The following is a 14,830-nucleotide window of genomic DNA, read 5'->3' as shown; positions in this document are numbered from 1 at the left end:
TTTCAGTGTTGCTAAAATAATCATAGAATTTACAGTGTAGAGGGAGGCCATTCAGCCTATCGGGTCCGCACCGGCCCTTGGAAGGAGTACCCCACTTAAGACCGCTTCCACCCTATCCCCATAACCCCACACAACGTATTTGGACACCAAGGGCAATTTATCATGGCCAATCCACCTAACCTGCACATCTCTGGACTGTGGGAGGAAACCGGAGCATCCGGAGGAAATCCACGCAGACACGGGGAGAACGTGCAGACTCCGCACAGCCAGTGACCCAAGCCGGAGTTGAACCTGGGACCCTGGAGCTGTGAAGCAACCACTGCGCAGGAAATGCTAATACTTATTATTCAGTGTTTTGGACAAATGCATTAACATTGTTCTGACTCATGCAAATTCTGCAAGCAAACTTTGTGCCTCAGTAAGAAAAAGCTTGTCTTTTCATGAATTACATCAATATATTACCTGGTGTGTATTCGTAAAATCAAACCAAAGCTTCACTGCACACTGATGGGACGGCCCTGGCCCAATTCATTAAGCTGTACACAAGAGAATGAAATATATTGCTATAAAAACAATATATAGTACTAATGCGAAATGTATTATAATCAACACAGAAAATGGGGTAGGGAATGAATCTCAGTCTTATAGAAGTTGTTTGTGCAGTGGTTGTAAACGTGAATATATGACCATGCTGGATAAACCTGGCCTCTTTGAAAACCAAGCTTTAAATTCTGTTTCTCATCAAGTCAGCATCATCCTGATGGATTTTTGTTCTGATAATCAGTGTAACATCTCAACCGAATCATAACAGAATCTGCATTTTATGCACTGGCCTCCCAAAGCATTAAATGCTGCTCTGTTGGAAGTGCTATCCTTTGCATAGACTTGAGATTCAGTCTGACTTCAGTTGGCTGAGATGGACATGGAAGGTCTGACGGCCTGTATCAGAGAAAAATGTTCTTCTGATCTGGCTACCAGCATTTTTAAAAAAAAGTACCTCTTGCTAAGTTAGGAGCGTTTAGGATATGGGTTTCACCAAGGCTGCCATCATACTTGCTCGAAAATTGGTTGATTGAAAGCACGTTCCCGTGTGTTGAGACCAATCTCCTGAGAGATGGAGAAGTATGCTCACTGCTTCAGAAGAAGAAGAAGAAATTGCTTATTGTCACAAGTAGTCTTCAAATGAAGTTGTTGTGAAAGCCCCTAGTCACCACATTGGAGATCACAGTAAAGAATAGAACCTCAAGCCGCTCACTCTATCCAATCTGGCAAATAGACAAGATGAGATTTTAGAAAGATTCAACCTCAATAAACTAATTTCGGTCATTCAGCCTCAGGTTTCCTCTATTACAATAGGGAAGGCACTTCAAAAGTACGTCATTTAAGGCCAGCACAGTGGCCTAGTGGTTAGCACAGCTGCCTCACGGCGCTGAGGTCCCAGGTTCGATCCCGGCTCTGGGTCACTGTCCGTGTGGAGTTTGAACATTCTCCCCGTGTCTGCGTGGGTTTCACCCCCACAACCCAAAGATGTGCAAAGTAGGTGGATTGGCCACGCTAAATTGCCCCTTAATTGGAAAAAATAATTGGGTAATCTAAATTTTAAAAAAAAACATCATTTGTTGTAAAGCACTGAAATGTCCCAAGCTTGTGGAAGACGCAATAGAAATGCGAGTCTTTCTTTTGTTCTGCAGGTTTTCTTCATGTTGCGAAATAGAGAAACTTCTGCTGGAACGTGAACCAGTGTGAAGTAAATGAAATTAAATAACCCAAACTGAGTGCAAACATCCCATGCGTAGCCACTTCGGATGAGTGCTGGTGAACTGTTGACCCCTCAGCTGAAAAAAAACAATTAGCACCATTATTAAGAAAAGTGCCTGCACGTCATCCTGAACATTTAGAGGACCGAATATTTTTCCGGTGGTGTTCAGGTGTTGAGAAATGCCCACTTCATTGATGTATTAAAATTTGATTTGATTTATTGTCACATGTACCAAAGTACAGTGAAAAGTATTTTTCTGCAGCCGAGGGAACGTACACAGTACATACATAGCAGACTAAAAAAAATAATCGACAGAGTACATTGACAAATAGTACATCAACAAACAGTGATTGGTTACAAAGCGGAACAAGGGGCCAAACAAAACAAATACATGAGCAAAAGCAGCATAGGGCGCTGTGAATAGTGTTCTTACAGGGATCAGATCAGTCCAAGGGGGAGTCGTTGAGGAGTCTTGTAGCTGTGGGGAAGAAGCTGTTCCTATGTCTGGATGTGCGAGTCTTCAGACTTCTGTACCTTCTGCCTGATGGAAGGGTCTGGAAGAGGGCAAAGCCTGGGTGGGAGGGGTCTCTGATAATGCTGTCTGTCTTCCTGAGAATCAATGTGAGGGTGGCACGCTTGTGTGATGCGTTGGGCTGAGTTCACCACACTCTGCAGTTTCTTGCGATCTTGGGCTGAGCAGTTACCATACCGGGCTGTGATGCAGCCGGATAGGCTGCTCTCTATGGCACATTGGTAGAAGTTTGTGAGTCGATGCAGACATGCCAAATTTCTTTCGCTCCTGTAGGGAGTGGAGACGTTGTTGGGCTTTCTTGACTGTTGCATCAATGTGAGTGGACCAGGACAGACTGTTGGTGATGGTGACCCCCGTGAACTTAAAGCTATCAACCATCTCCACTTCAGAGCCATTGTTGCAGACGGCAGGGGAGCAGCGGGAATGTCATGCTACATTTCCTCAAGTCGATGATCAGTTCCTTGATCTGAGAGGTTGTTTTCGGTACACCATGCAATCAAGTGACCTTCTGCAGTCTGATTCGTTGTTATTTGAGATATTAGATATGAGGGGCTTTTCACAGTAACTTCATTGAAGCCTACTCGTGACAATAAGTGATTTTCATTTCATTTCATATTAACCCTCATTGCATAATAGGGAGAAAGATGTAAATTTAATCTTTGCTGACTGGCTTTCACATGGTTTAGGAAAGCTAGTGGGGGAGGGCGGCATGTGGTGCAGTGGTTAGCACTGCGACTGTGGCACTGTGGACCCAGGTTCAAATCTCGGCCCCTGGTCACTCTCCATGTGCAGTTTGCACATTCTCCCCATGTCTGCGTGGGTTTCACCCCCACACCTTCAAAGAAGTACCTTTTATAGGACCTCTTGTGGGTGAGGATTGGAGTGTTTGTCGCTGGCTCCTCTGTCAACATGCTATATCACATGCCCCCTTTCAAGGTAGTCTTCCCCTCCCTTTCACCAGGCTCTGATCCCTCACTCACACCTCCAAATTGCAGGTTATTGCAAAGTTATTGCAGTTTTCCAACCTGACAGCTGGCCAGCCCATTAAATTATAATGAAGGCACGCTCTGTGTCAACCTCGACAGGTTTTCCTCTGCCCTCCACACCCGCCCAGTAAATATTGGGAGGGTCAATATTTCAATGAGTGAGTGGCCAATCTAAGGGACAAGCTCCCTTGAGTCATGGTGGAAACAGTTAATCCATTCATATGCAAGTCAGACTGCTTTCAGAAAATGGTAAATAGCAGATGAATAATTTGAGACATGACATGTGGCAATTGTGAAATGCTTGGGAGAAATAGGCTACTTGACACCTAAATCCTCACCACTGGGGGATTCCTAACCTAGTGTCTGGGTCTGTTGTAGACTGATTGTTGGAAATTGATTGCTGCGATTCATCAACAACTTCAATATAATTATATCATTTGACTATCAGGATGATAGAACATAGACGTGAGGCTAGATTGATGGTAGCTATTTTTCTTTTGAAAATTCCCTTGTTTCTGGTATTAAGGCTGGAATCCGATGTGCCCAGTGAAACACTATTTCTTGAACTTGCATTGCAATCACTTGTAATAGAGAAGGCTGAAGAGAAAGAGCGACAGGGAACTGATGTGCCACAGGAATCATAGGGTGGGATTCCAAGACAGAATGGAGCGGTTCGGTAAAGCAGTTACCTAATCTGTACTTGGTCTCCACAAATAGAGAGGACTGCGGTATCATAGCCGATAAGATATTGCCTGACCTGCTGAGTGCTTCCAACATTTCTTGTTTTGCTCGATTTTTGAGAAATGGCAAGTTGAGAAGGAGAATATCTTGGGGATGGTTTAAAATATTTTGGCTGCTTTTAACAGAGGTCAGTGACTGGTTGAGCAGCTGAGGAGAATACAGACACTATTGGAGGTAAACAGGCGAAAGGTTACAACATCTGAAAACAATAATGTGTACAAAGACTTGATAAATGTTACCGTTTCACTGGAATAGTTAATGAGGGTCTTCCTGAGATTTTCAATTTGAGATACAGGGTGAAAGACTGCTTCCATTGGTTAACAAATAGGTAGCGACTGGACAGTAACTTTATTGAAAGAACAATGACACAAGCTGCAATGTTATTTACAAGGACCTACTGAGACGGAGGGGGGTGGTGGTGTGGATTTTCTGCACGCCACGCGTGCCATGTTTCTCGGTGGTCGGAAGCAGCCGATTAGCCAGCAGCAGGATCTTCTGGTCTCACAGCCGTCAATAGGATTCCCCCATTGGACCACCACACGCCCCCAGGGTGTTTGCTGTTGATCCCGCTGGCGAGAATGGCCAGAAAATACCCCCTAGCATCTCAATTATTTCAAAAGGAATTGGTAAATATGTGAAAGGGAAGAATATAAAAGGATACTCGCTGCCGGGGGAGGTAGTGGAAGCAGATACGATGGTGACTTTTAAGGGGCGTCTTGACAAATAATAATAATCTTTATTGTCTCAAGTAGGCTTACATTAACACTGCAATGAAGTTACTGTGAAAATCCCCTAGTCGCCACATTCAGACACCTGTTCGGGTACACTGAGGGAGAATTCAGAATGTCCAACTTACCTAACAAGCATGTCTTTCGATTCTTGTGGGAGGAAACCAGAGTGCCTGGAGGAAACCCACGCAGACACAGGGAGAACGTGCAGACTCTGCACAGACAGTGACCAAAGCTGGGAATCGAAACTGGGACCCTGGCGCTGTGAAGCAACAGCGCTAACCACTGTGCTGCCGTGCCACCCATACATGAATAGGATGGGAATAGAGGGATATGGTTCCTGGAAGGGTAGGGGTTTTTAAGTTCAGACGGGCAGCATGGTTGGTGCAGGCTTGGGAAGGCCAAAGGGCCTGTTACTCTGGTGTAATTTCCTTTGTTCTTTGAAATCTTTCTTATGGGAAAAGAGCAGGGAAATATGATTCTGGGGTAACTCCGGTGAGAGTTAGGACAAGCAAAGGCGTGATGGGATGAATGGCTTCATTCTGTGCTGTAAGTTTAAATTGGAAGGTAAATGTGACTTAGATTAGTGAAGCAAGGTTACTTCTAAATGGGTCACCTTGACTGAAATCAAGTCTCGCTACTGATCAGAAAAGTGTCGTGGAAATGATTGTCTCTGTTGCTGCTTACTGTAGGCCAAGTAAGGATAGCACCGAGGAAATAAGTTAAAGCACTTCAATTAAATTTAAAGGGATATTCTGAAAAACGGACACGTTATTTTTCAGTATTAAAGAACTTAATTATCCTATGTTTAAGTGAGATACTGCAATGTTTAAATGTAGTGGCATTCGTGGTTGAGAAGTTTCAGAATGTCAGGTTTCCAAGTCTAGTTTTTGTTCAGATTCACAGTTGCATCTTGTTTTAATGAGCGTCTGCTCACACATGACAACAAGTGCAGTTTGTAAGGTTTGACACAATGTGTAATTATTCCTTTGATGCATCAAGATCATGTTCAAATGGATTGCAAATATTTGAAAATGCCTTACAACTCTGCTCTGAAGCACATTTCATGACTACACAGGAATATGAGTCTTACGAGGAATGATTTTTTTCAGTGATAATCCTGAGTTTATCACAGAACGGTTACAGCACAGAAAGGAGGCCATTTGGCCCATCACTTCTTTGCTGGTTCAATGCAGGATCAACTCAGCTAGTCCCACCCGTCCTGTCCTTTCCCCGTATCCCTGAAAATTCTCTCTCCGGGTGCTTTCCCAATTCCCTTTGGAAAAACACTTTTCTTCCTGCCGCCATTGATTCTTTTGCCAACCACTTCAATCGTTGTCTTCTGTTTCTCTTCTCTAATCCAGGGGTACCGAGGTCAACTGCAGCATTCCCTGGCGCTGTACGAGCGGAGATCAATTAGTTCAGCGAAGAATGTGGATGTAACTGAAGGTCTCCACAGCTCAGAAGTTCAGTTTCACTGGCTGTGATATCGGGGGTCCGTATTCCAGGCTTTTAATGCGCGATAGTGTCAGTGTGATGCATGTATAAACATTTTTCATAAGGTAACCAGTAAAACCCTTGTATCAACATTTTTTAAAACCCCACATCATGAGCAATTACTTCGCAATAAGTTAAGAGAAGATCACCTCTTCACTTAGTGAATGGAGATTTGGTTTAAACTTTAAAAAATGAAATGAACAGATGCTTGTTTTAGCAGGGTGAAGGTGGTCTTGGTACAAATACATCAATAACATGAAAGTCTATGTGAGTGCTGAATAGAATGAAACAATGGATGGGTGGCACTGAACAAAGAAAGAACAAAGAAAAATTACAGCACAGGACAGGCCCTTCGGCCCTCCCAGCCTGCGCCGATCCGCATCCTCTATCTAAAACTGTTGCCTATTTTCTAAAGATCTGTATCCCTCTGCTCCCTGCCCATTCATGTATCTGTCTAGATACATCTTAAATGACGCTATCGTGCCCGCCTAACAATGCCACCCCTCCCCCTCTTTTACCACCTTCCATGAGCTTAATGAAATATCTAAACCCCGGAACCTGCAACAATCATTCCTATCCCTGCTCTATCCATGTCTCCGAAATGGCCACAAGATCGAAGTCCCAGGTACCAACCCATGTCGCAAGTTCACCCACCTTATTCCGGATGCTCCTGGCGTTGAAGTAGACACACTTTAAACCACCTTCCTGTCTACCGGTACACTCCTGCAACTTTGAAACCTTACTCATGACCTCACTACTCTCAACCTCCTGTATACTGGAGCTACAATTCAGGTTCCCAACCACCTGGTGAATTAGTTTAAACCCTCCAGAAGAGCATTAGCAAATCCCCCCCCCCCCCCAGGATATTGGTACCCTTCTGGTCCAGGTGTAGACCATCCTGTTTGTAGAGGTCCCACCTACCCCAGAATGAGCCTCAATTATTCAGGTATCTGAAACCCTCCATCCTGCACCATCCCTGTAGCCACTCTGGGAAAAAGCTTTTTGCTATCCACCCTGTCTATATCTCTCAGGATTTTGTAGACCTCAATGAGGTTCCCCCTCAACCTCCGCCTTTCTAATGAAAATAATAACTGCTCCTTCATATGCTAACCGTATGAGCTTGCTGTGGGGGTTAGATGGGTGAGTGGACCTATTGTAAATTGTGCTGAGAGAATTGCAGTGAGATTAACAATATACTATTTTACAATAAGTGAGACACGACGATAAACTGCAAATGCAATAGGCTATTTTTTTCCACATAGGGAATGAGCAGAAAAACAAAGAGCCAGCATTACTGATGAGGGAATTTTCCACTCGAGAGTCTGTATTGTGACCACCGACTATATATTTCTCAGCTGAATATTAAAAGGAAGCTTTGCCACGGGCAGACAGAAGCACTTGCGGGGATTGTCAAAGCAATTTTGCATCAACAGCTCACAAGTGGTGGTGTTAAACAGATCAATCTGTACAGTCTGTGACACAACAAACAAACAACCATTTTGTCTCAAAATCAATGCTGTATTTGTCTCATCGATCTACAGGAATCAAGTCTGTTTAAAATACAGAAACCAAAGTACAGAGCAGAAATGAGGAAATGGCAGCTGATGTATGAAGTAAGTACAGAGTAAAAGCCCAGATATATAAACACAGATGCTGCTTTTTTGTCCAGCAAGTAAAACATGGCAAAATTTACATATGACCAAGAAATAAAGAGTCGTGCAGAGTTGTTCAGCCAGAACCACACTGCAAGAAACATCTGTTTAAGGACTTAATTGCTAACAGTATTTCATCAGAAATGTTACCATGAGATTTTTGACCCTAAAATACTACTTTGTCTTGTATACAGATTCCATAAAAACACTGCACAATTACACAAGGCCCACGCTGAATGTCCTTGTCAGCCACTAAGAATTTCTGCCCAATACAATGTTTATCATTATTGTCTGTGTTGTGGATTGAGAAATAAAACCTCTCTCTGAACTGGGTGCCTTATTGGTCCAACAGTTTTCTCTCCCTCACTCTCTTGTAAATGCAATCTGTTCCGTGTCTCTTAATGGTTTGGCATTTTGTGTCCCCCCCCCTACCCCTGGTTACACGCAGTAAGTTCCCCCCCCCCCCCACTGTGTGCTGCCATTAGCCTGGATGCGCAGCCATTGTGAAAGACCTGCCTGCGGTTCTTGCATAGTTGAATTGAATATGCTTCTCTGAAACTGAGCTTCAAGCACACTTCCACGTGACACTATAGGAATAACTGTGCTACAAATATCCAGTGAGCTGTTCTGGTTTCAGAAACCCTTTATAAAGGCTACCTAAGTAAAGAATTTAATTAGCATGTTCGGAGTATCAACAGAATATTTACATTTGTACAGGAACCACAGGGACCTCTTCTGCATATCTTGTAATTGTTAATAAGGCAAAACAAATTCAGATTTGTACATTTCTCAGAGTACACAGACATTTCTGGGAACCAAATAAAGGAAAGTCCATTTTCTGGCCTCAATAGGAAACCTCACAGTGGATTAATTGTAAATTGATATCTTGATAAATAATACCAATAGCAAACCCTGGGTATTATTAAGAGAGTTTGAGGCCTGTAACTGCTGGAAAACAGAACGTAAAACTTAAAAGCAAACAAAATTAAAGTGAAACAAAAACATTACAAATTCATACAAATTAGATTTCAAATATTGGAAAAATGTACAAACATGATTTCAGAATTCTCTGCACAAAGAAATCTAGAGATTTATAATTGATAATATATTAATTCCAATTATAAGCAATCTTCTGGTATCAAAGTTCAGACTTTTTAACCCACCCCACTGTGCTTCAATTCTATAAATTTACAGCGTTCTCTTCGTGTTGCAGTGCATTATTTAAATCTAAGGATCTCGTACACAGGACAACTCTCTCACCAGGTCCAAGAACTACCTCGCCTCAACTTCTTTGGGATTACGAGAAGGGGAGTAGTCGCGGGACTCTGAGTTAGTGAGTGGGGTAGTCCTCCGGGGAGACACAGACCTTGCACTGCCTGCTGGTACCAGAGGAGGTGGGGCACTCAATGCTGCAGTTGGTGGGGTCCTGTTCAAAATACCATTATGATTGGCAGTGGATGGACTTAACCTCGGGTAGTGCATTCCGCTTAAATGAGGCATAAAGGATGGGACATGTGCCAGGTGACTGTCCATGGCTGATGTATGCAAGGCATGCAACCTGGCACGGTCAAACTCTTCCCGTAGATGCAAGCGTTCTCTTTCATCTGAGTGCCGTAAGCGCTCCTGCTCACGCCTGACCTCCAGAACGTGCTCATGGTTGTAGTCATGAGGCTCCCTGTCTCTATACGACCGGTCGTGCTCATAGAAACCAGCCGGCGTTGGGAACCTGTGCATGGAATCTGTGCGCAGAGGGAACTCCATCCTCCTGTGCAAGTCAAAACTCCGGTATGCATCTCGTAAAGGATCCCGGACAGGATCCCAAGAAAATCCGGGGTGGGTTAGTCGTTCTCTTCCCGCCAGCGGGTTCATACCTATGAAAGGCGTCACCATCCGAGCACGGTCAAGCACATTCATGTTGTTCATCTGGTGGATGCTGCTCATTGTAATAGGCATAGGGCCCACAGAATGACCCAGTGGCAGCCCGTGTATAGATGTGTGGTGAGGTGGCTCATTGCTCCTGGGATGCTGTGCTGAGTCCGTACCCATCACCATCACCTCATTATCTTCTTTTCTCTCCTCTTTAATCTTTATGTCATTTTTCATTTTCTGAAGATCGCAGGAGGGCTCCGACTTCCTTTCGCTGTCTTTGCTCACTGAATTGCCGAGCTTCAGGCTTTCACTCAGCACAGCTCTGCCGTATGGAGAACCGGGTCTCAGAACTGGCTTTGCGTTGTCCTCTGCAAGCCGCCTCTCGTGACTCTGTCCTTCCTTTAGTGGTGACCGGTTCTCCTTGATTTTATGCTCAGTGCCAGGTAACTCCCTCATTGGGTCAGTGTGATCTCTCTCCATGTCCTTTGACCGATCTCGCTCAGTGCTGCTGTGATGCCTGTTTGGATCATTAGTGCTACGGCTGTTGCTATGGATGAGATTGTTGATTTGGTGATTGACAGGGGCAGATGCTGGTGATGATCGATTGGAGTGCCTGTTCTTCTCCACTCCGTCCCTAGAAAAACACAAATTATTTTAAAATGCGTGGTATCGCAAAAATAAATCTGGTGATTTGGTTATCCAAATCTAGTACAGAAATTTGTTTCAGAAATCTAGTTTTTCGACAAGTTTATCTTTCATATAAAATGTTGGGGATATCCAGCAGGCCAGAAAAATATTGGGTGTGGTCCCGTCAGAATGTTAACTGGTCTTTTCTTCTTACTGATGCTGAAGAACAGCCTATCCCAGAATTAAACTTTTCTTCTTACAACTATGTAAAGCCTAAAACTCTCAAAAAACTAAATGTTTGCATAATTTAATCAGCTGACAACACAGAATGGTATTGTTTAATGTCAGAAATAATACAAAGACAAAGGAACCATTTGGATAAGAATCATAGAATTTACAGTGCAGGAGGCCATTCGGCCCATCGAGTCTGCACCAGCTCTTGGAAAGAGCACCCTACCCAAGGTCAACACCGCCACCCTATCCCCATAACCCAGTAACCCCACCCAACACTAAGGGCAATTTTTTGGACACTAAGGGCAATTTATCATGGCCAATCCACCTAACCTGCACATCTTTGGAATGTGGGAGGAAACCGGAGCACCCGGAGGAAACCCACGCAGACACGGGGAGGATGTGCAGACTCCGCACAGACAGTGACCCAAGCTGGAATCGAACCTGGGACCCTGGAGCTGTGAAGCAATTGCGCTATCCACAATGCTACCGTGCCGGGGGTGTGATGAAGAGAATTGTTCAGGTAGTGAGTTATAGTGCTTCTGTGAGGGTGGTGGAAGCAAATTCAATAATAACCTGCCAAAGGAACTGGAAAAAGGAAAAAATGCAAGGCTCTGGGAAAGGAGATGGGGGATGTGGGACTAATTAGGCAGCTTTTTCAAAGAGCCGGCGGAGGCCTGTTCAGCTGGACAGCTTCCTTATGTACTGTATAATTCAAACACAATGAATATCCTGGAGCTGGGACTCCCAGAGGCTTCTCTGCATTTACGAGGTATGATTCTAGAACTGATTTGGTAATTGATTCTTTCATAATTTGCTCTGCCTATCTTATTTGTGAAATTAACTTACGAATGAAGAGATTATTCTCTAATGTTAACATTCTTTTCCACATCACAAATAAATGTTGGCATTGCCCTTACACAAGCTGGGATCATGCCTACAGCTCTGTCTTGCTGCAATATGCAGGGTCACGGAGGGTATCCCATGAGCATGGGTGTCCAAACTGAGATGGGCACATCACAAAATGCTGGAAAGTGCGACTCGCGGCTGCTTAGTTCTGCATCCCAATACGGGGGCCTTCTTTCCACTGGGTCCCACTGTAATCCGAGATGTGGGATGCCCCATTGCAGGGAGCCATTCCCTGTTAGTGTCACTGGCTTTGAAAAAGGTGAGGCTCTGCCCTTTATGAGGGCTCCCAGCGTGGGCTGGGACCTCGTGTATTGTTGAGGGTCTGCATACCTGGACCTTCTTTGTGACCAAACATGCTGTTGGAAGCTAAGAAAGTGGAATATGGAGGAAAAACCGCAGAGAGAGCATTGGAAGACTGTTAAAAAATATCATGAAGTATAAATCAAAATGTTAAATTGTAAGAAAACAAAAAAAAAAACACTCTTGAATCAGGTTTAAGGTAAATAGGAGACCATTCTGGAGACAAGTTAGGAGTCTGGCAGAATGGATTGTATGACCATGTAACAAAATGTTCCAGATTGTCCAGTCTTCATTGCTGAGCATAGGAGACTGAGTTTCAGTTCATGCTCTTATGTTGAGTCACATCACTGCCAGAGGCATTACAACTGGCTCTAAAGTCAAGTGGGTGATGGGAAGAGAGCACGAGCTTGTCATTAGGGGTTTGCTGACCACCGGTCAATAATCTCAGTCGTAATTGAACACTGCCCAAAGATTAGATCACCCAGTGGTTAAATTCCTTGCAGCAAGCTCCCATTCCCGCTTAGATTGTGGCATTTGGGAAAGTGCTGGTGGAAACCCAATGTCTATGGAACAATCTTGAAAGCATGAAACTGCAGAGGAGAAAGATAGAAGGATTAAAAGGATTTAATCTTTCAATACACTAAGGAGATCGAGTGTTCAGACAAAGGAAACTACCTGTAAAAAAACTACTGATCAAAAGAACAAGTTTAGTTCAGTAGGTACCTTTCTTTCTCTCGGTCACTTTTAAGTGAAGTTTCTCTTTTCTCCAAATCTCGATCTCTGTCATGATTAGTTACGGAGGAGCTTCGCTCAGGCTCCCCTGGCTTTGGCCATTGTGGTGGGGTTGGAAATGAAGGGGGAGTTCGATGGAGGCGGTTCCAAGGTTCATGAGCATTGTTGAGGGTCTGCATACCTGGACCTTCTTTGTGACCAAACATGCTGTTGGAAGCTAAGAAAGTGGAATATGGAGGAAAACACGCAGAGTGAGCATTGGGAGACCGTTAAAAAATTTCATGAAGTATAAATCAAAATGTTACATTGTAAGAAAATAAAAAAAAAACACTCTTTGAGCAGGGTTTAAAGTTTAGCCTCAGCCAGCATTCAGTTGAGTTGCTGAGTTGCGCATTCGGTACAGACAAGGCACCTCGTCTTGATAGCAGACACTCCATGTCACTGCAATGCCACCAAACAGCAACACTGCTGGAGGCCTGCACCTACACAGCCTTTAAGACTGGATTACACCCAGATAGTTCGACTTCCTGAATCAGTTAACTGTAAAAACTCGGTCTGACGCTTGCAGTGTTGGTTGACCGAGAATGTTCACACTGATGGGGGAGTTGCTACGTGATCTGCACTAAGGCAACAGTTACCAGATTTAGATGTTGGGATTAGCAATGCAATATTATCACATCATCAACTGCATCCTTCAGTTTAAAATAAAAACTTGGCAAAGTCTCAGGCAAGACATGTTCAGATAGCAATGGCCCATTAAAATAACTTAACTTTTGCATGAAGGAAACACATTGGCAAACAGCCAAAGCCAGTCAAAACAAGCAACTGCGCTCCTGCCTAAATAAATATATCATCTTAAGGAACTGTTTTGACAACACAAGGAATAATGGTACTTCAGCTTTACAATACAAACATGTACTAACCAAGTGCTGGATTGCCTAATCCTCCGAAGGCACTAGTGCTGAGGTTTCCAAGGCCACCATAGGTGTTTGATCGACTGAATGGATCTGAAAGAAATCGTGGATTTAAAAGACAGTCAACCACTTCCAGAAAAGCCCATCTTTGAGATCTGAGGACACACATTTCACCTTGCAGACTGAATCGAGGGGGGATTTACCCAGAGCTGCTGCTGATCTTGCTTTGTGAAGGTTTGATGTAGAAACAGTTCACTTTAAAACCTGCCAGTGTCGAGCTTCCTTTCTTAATGCTCAAAGCTACATAGTCAGCTGCCTAATAAAACTTGTCTCAATGAATACAATCCTTTCAAAAGATGGTCAAAATGTTTTAAGGTTACTTAAAAAAAATGAAGTCTGGGTGAGCGGATACTTGCTTTTGTTCCTTCTGCACCTGTTCACGTGTTTAAATACAGTAATGGAAAATATCCAGACTTTTTGGTTCAGCTGTTTTTTTTTTTAAGATCCTGGAGTTAGATCTTTCACTCCGTGTAAGAGCAAAACACTGAGCCCTTATGATGTCATGCTCAATTTGTCTCTCGCATGTTTCTTATCCTCACAGGATTGAAACTAAGTCCAGAAAGACATGCTTGTTAGGTGATTTGGACTTTCTGAATTCTCCCTCCTGAACAGGCGCCGGAATATGGCGACTAGGGGCTTTTCACAGTAACTTCATTGCAGTGTTAACGTCAGCCTACTTGTGATAATAAAGATTCTTATTATTATAATGCCCCTGTGCCAACTCCATTTTAATCTCTGACATTTGAAATGAAATGAAATGAAAATCGCTTATTGTCACGAGTAGACTTCAATGAAGTAACTGTGAAAAGCCCCTAGTCGCCACATTCCGGCGCCTGTCCGGGGAGGCTGGTATTATTATAATGCCCCTGTGCCAACTCCATTTTAATCTCTGACATTTGAGGGGTAACCTGAAACTAACTCACTACCTATGCAATTTAAATTCCCAATAACTTGCATTTCTTCCCATTTACCGCAGCACATGAAAACCCCAGAGTGAAAAGTAATTGCTGTGTAATACAACTGTCATTCACATTAAAACTACAGCAGCCTATGGGCGGGATTCTCTGCTGCGAGTCTGCCTTGCTGCCGGCGAGGACGGAGAATTTGGTGCTCAGCGAAATCTCCAGTTTCTGCAGCGGGAATGGAGAATCGCGGTGGCGAGCCGGAGCACAGAATCAAAGTCTATACTGCTCCCCGACAGCAAGTGTTGGTTCAGATAAAAGGGCCTTCATCACATCCATCTTGAAGATATTTATAATTGTTCCACTGGGAAATTGTGGGGCCCTAGGCCGA

The 14,830-nt window shown here is 43.7% G+C and overlaps 1 protein-coding gene across 13 annotated transcripts in view; it reads right to left on the bottom strand.

Moving 5' to 3' along the window:
* Window positions 1-7,740: 7,740 nt before the first annotated feature.
* Window positions 7,741-14,830, bottom strand: part of fbrsl1 (fibrosin-like 1) — a 1,082,194-nt gene continuing 1,075,104 nt past the window's right edge. For all 13 annotated transcript variants that reach the window (XM_038805641.1, XM_038805908.1, XM_038805817.1 and 10 more), the window contains 3 exons: window positions 13,487-13,570; window positions 12,555-12,780; window positions 7,741-10,398 (listed from right to left, as the gene is read on the bottom strand). In XM_038805641.1, the coding sequence (XP_038661569.1) occupies window positions 9,168-10,398; window positions 12,555-12,780; window positions 13,487-13,570 (1,541 nt within the window). In that variant the 3' untranslated portion in view covers window positions 7,741-9,167. The remainder of the gene's footprint in view (window positions 10,399-12,554; window positions 12,781-13,486; window positions 13,571-14,830) is intronic.

This window comes from Scyliorhinus canicula, chromosome 1, assembly GCF_902713615.1.
Source record: "Scyliorhinus canicula chromosome 1, sScyCan1.1, whole genome shotgun sequence".
NCBI classification, from domain to species: Eukaryota; Metazoa; Chordata; class Chondrichthyes; order Carcharhiniformes; family Scyliorhinidae; genus Scyliorhinus; species Scyliorhinus canicula.
Note: the sequence above shows the minus strand (reverse complement) of the source record. Positions and strands in the feature narration are given on the sequence as shown.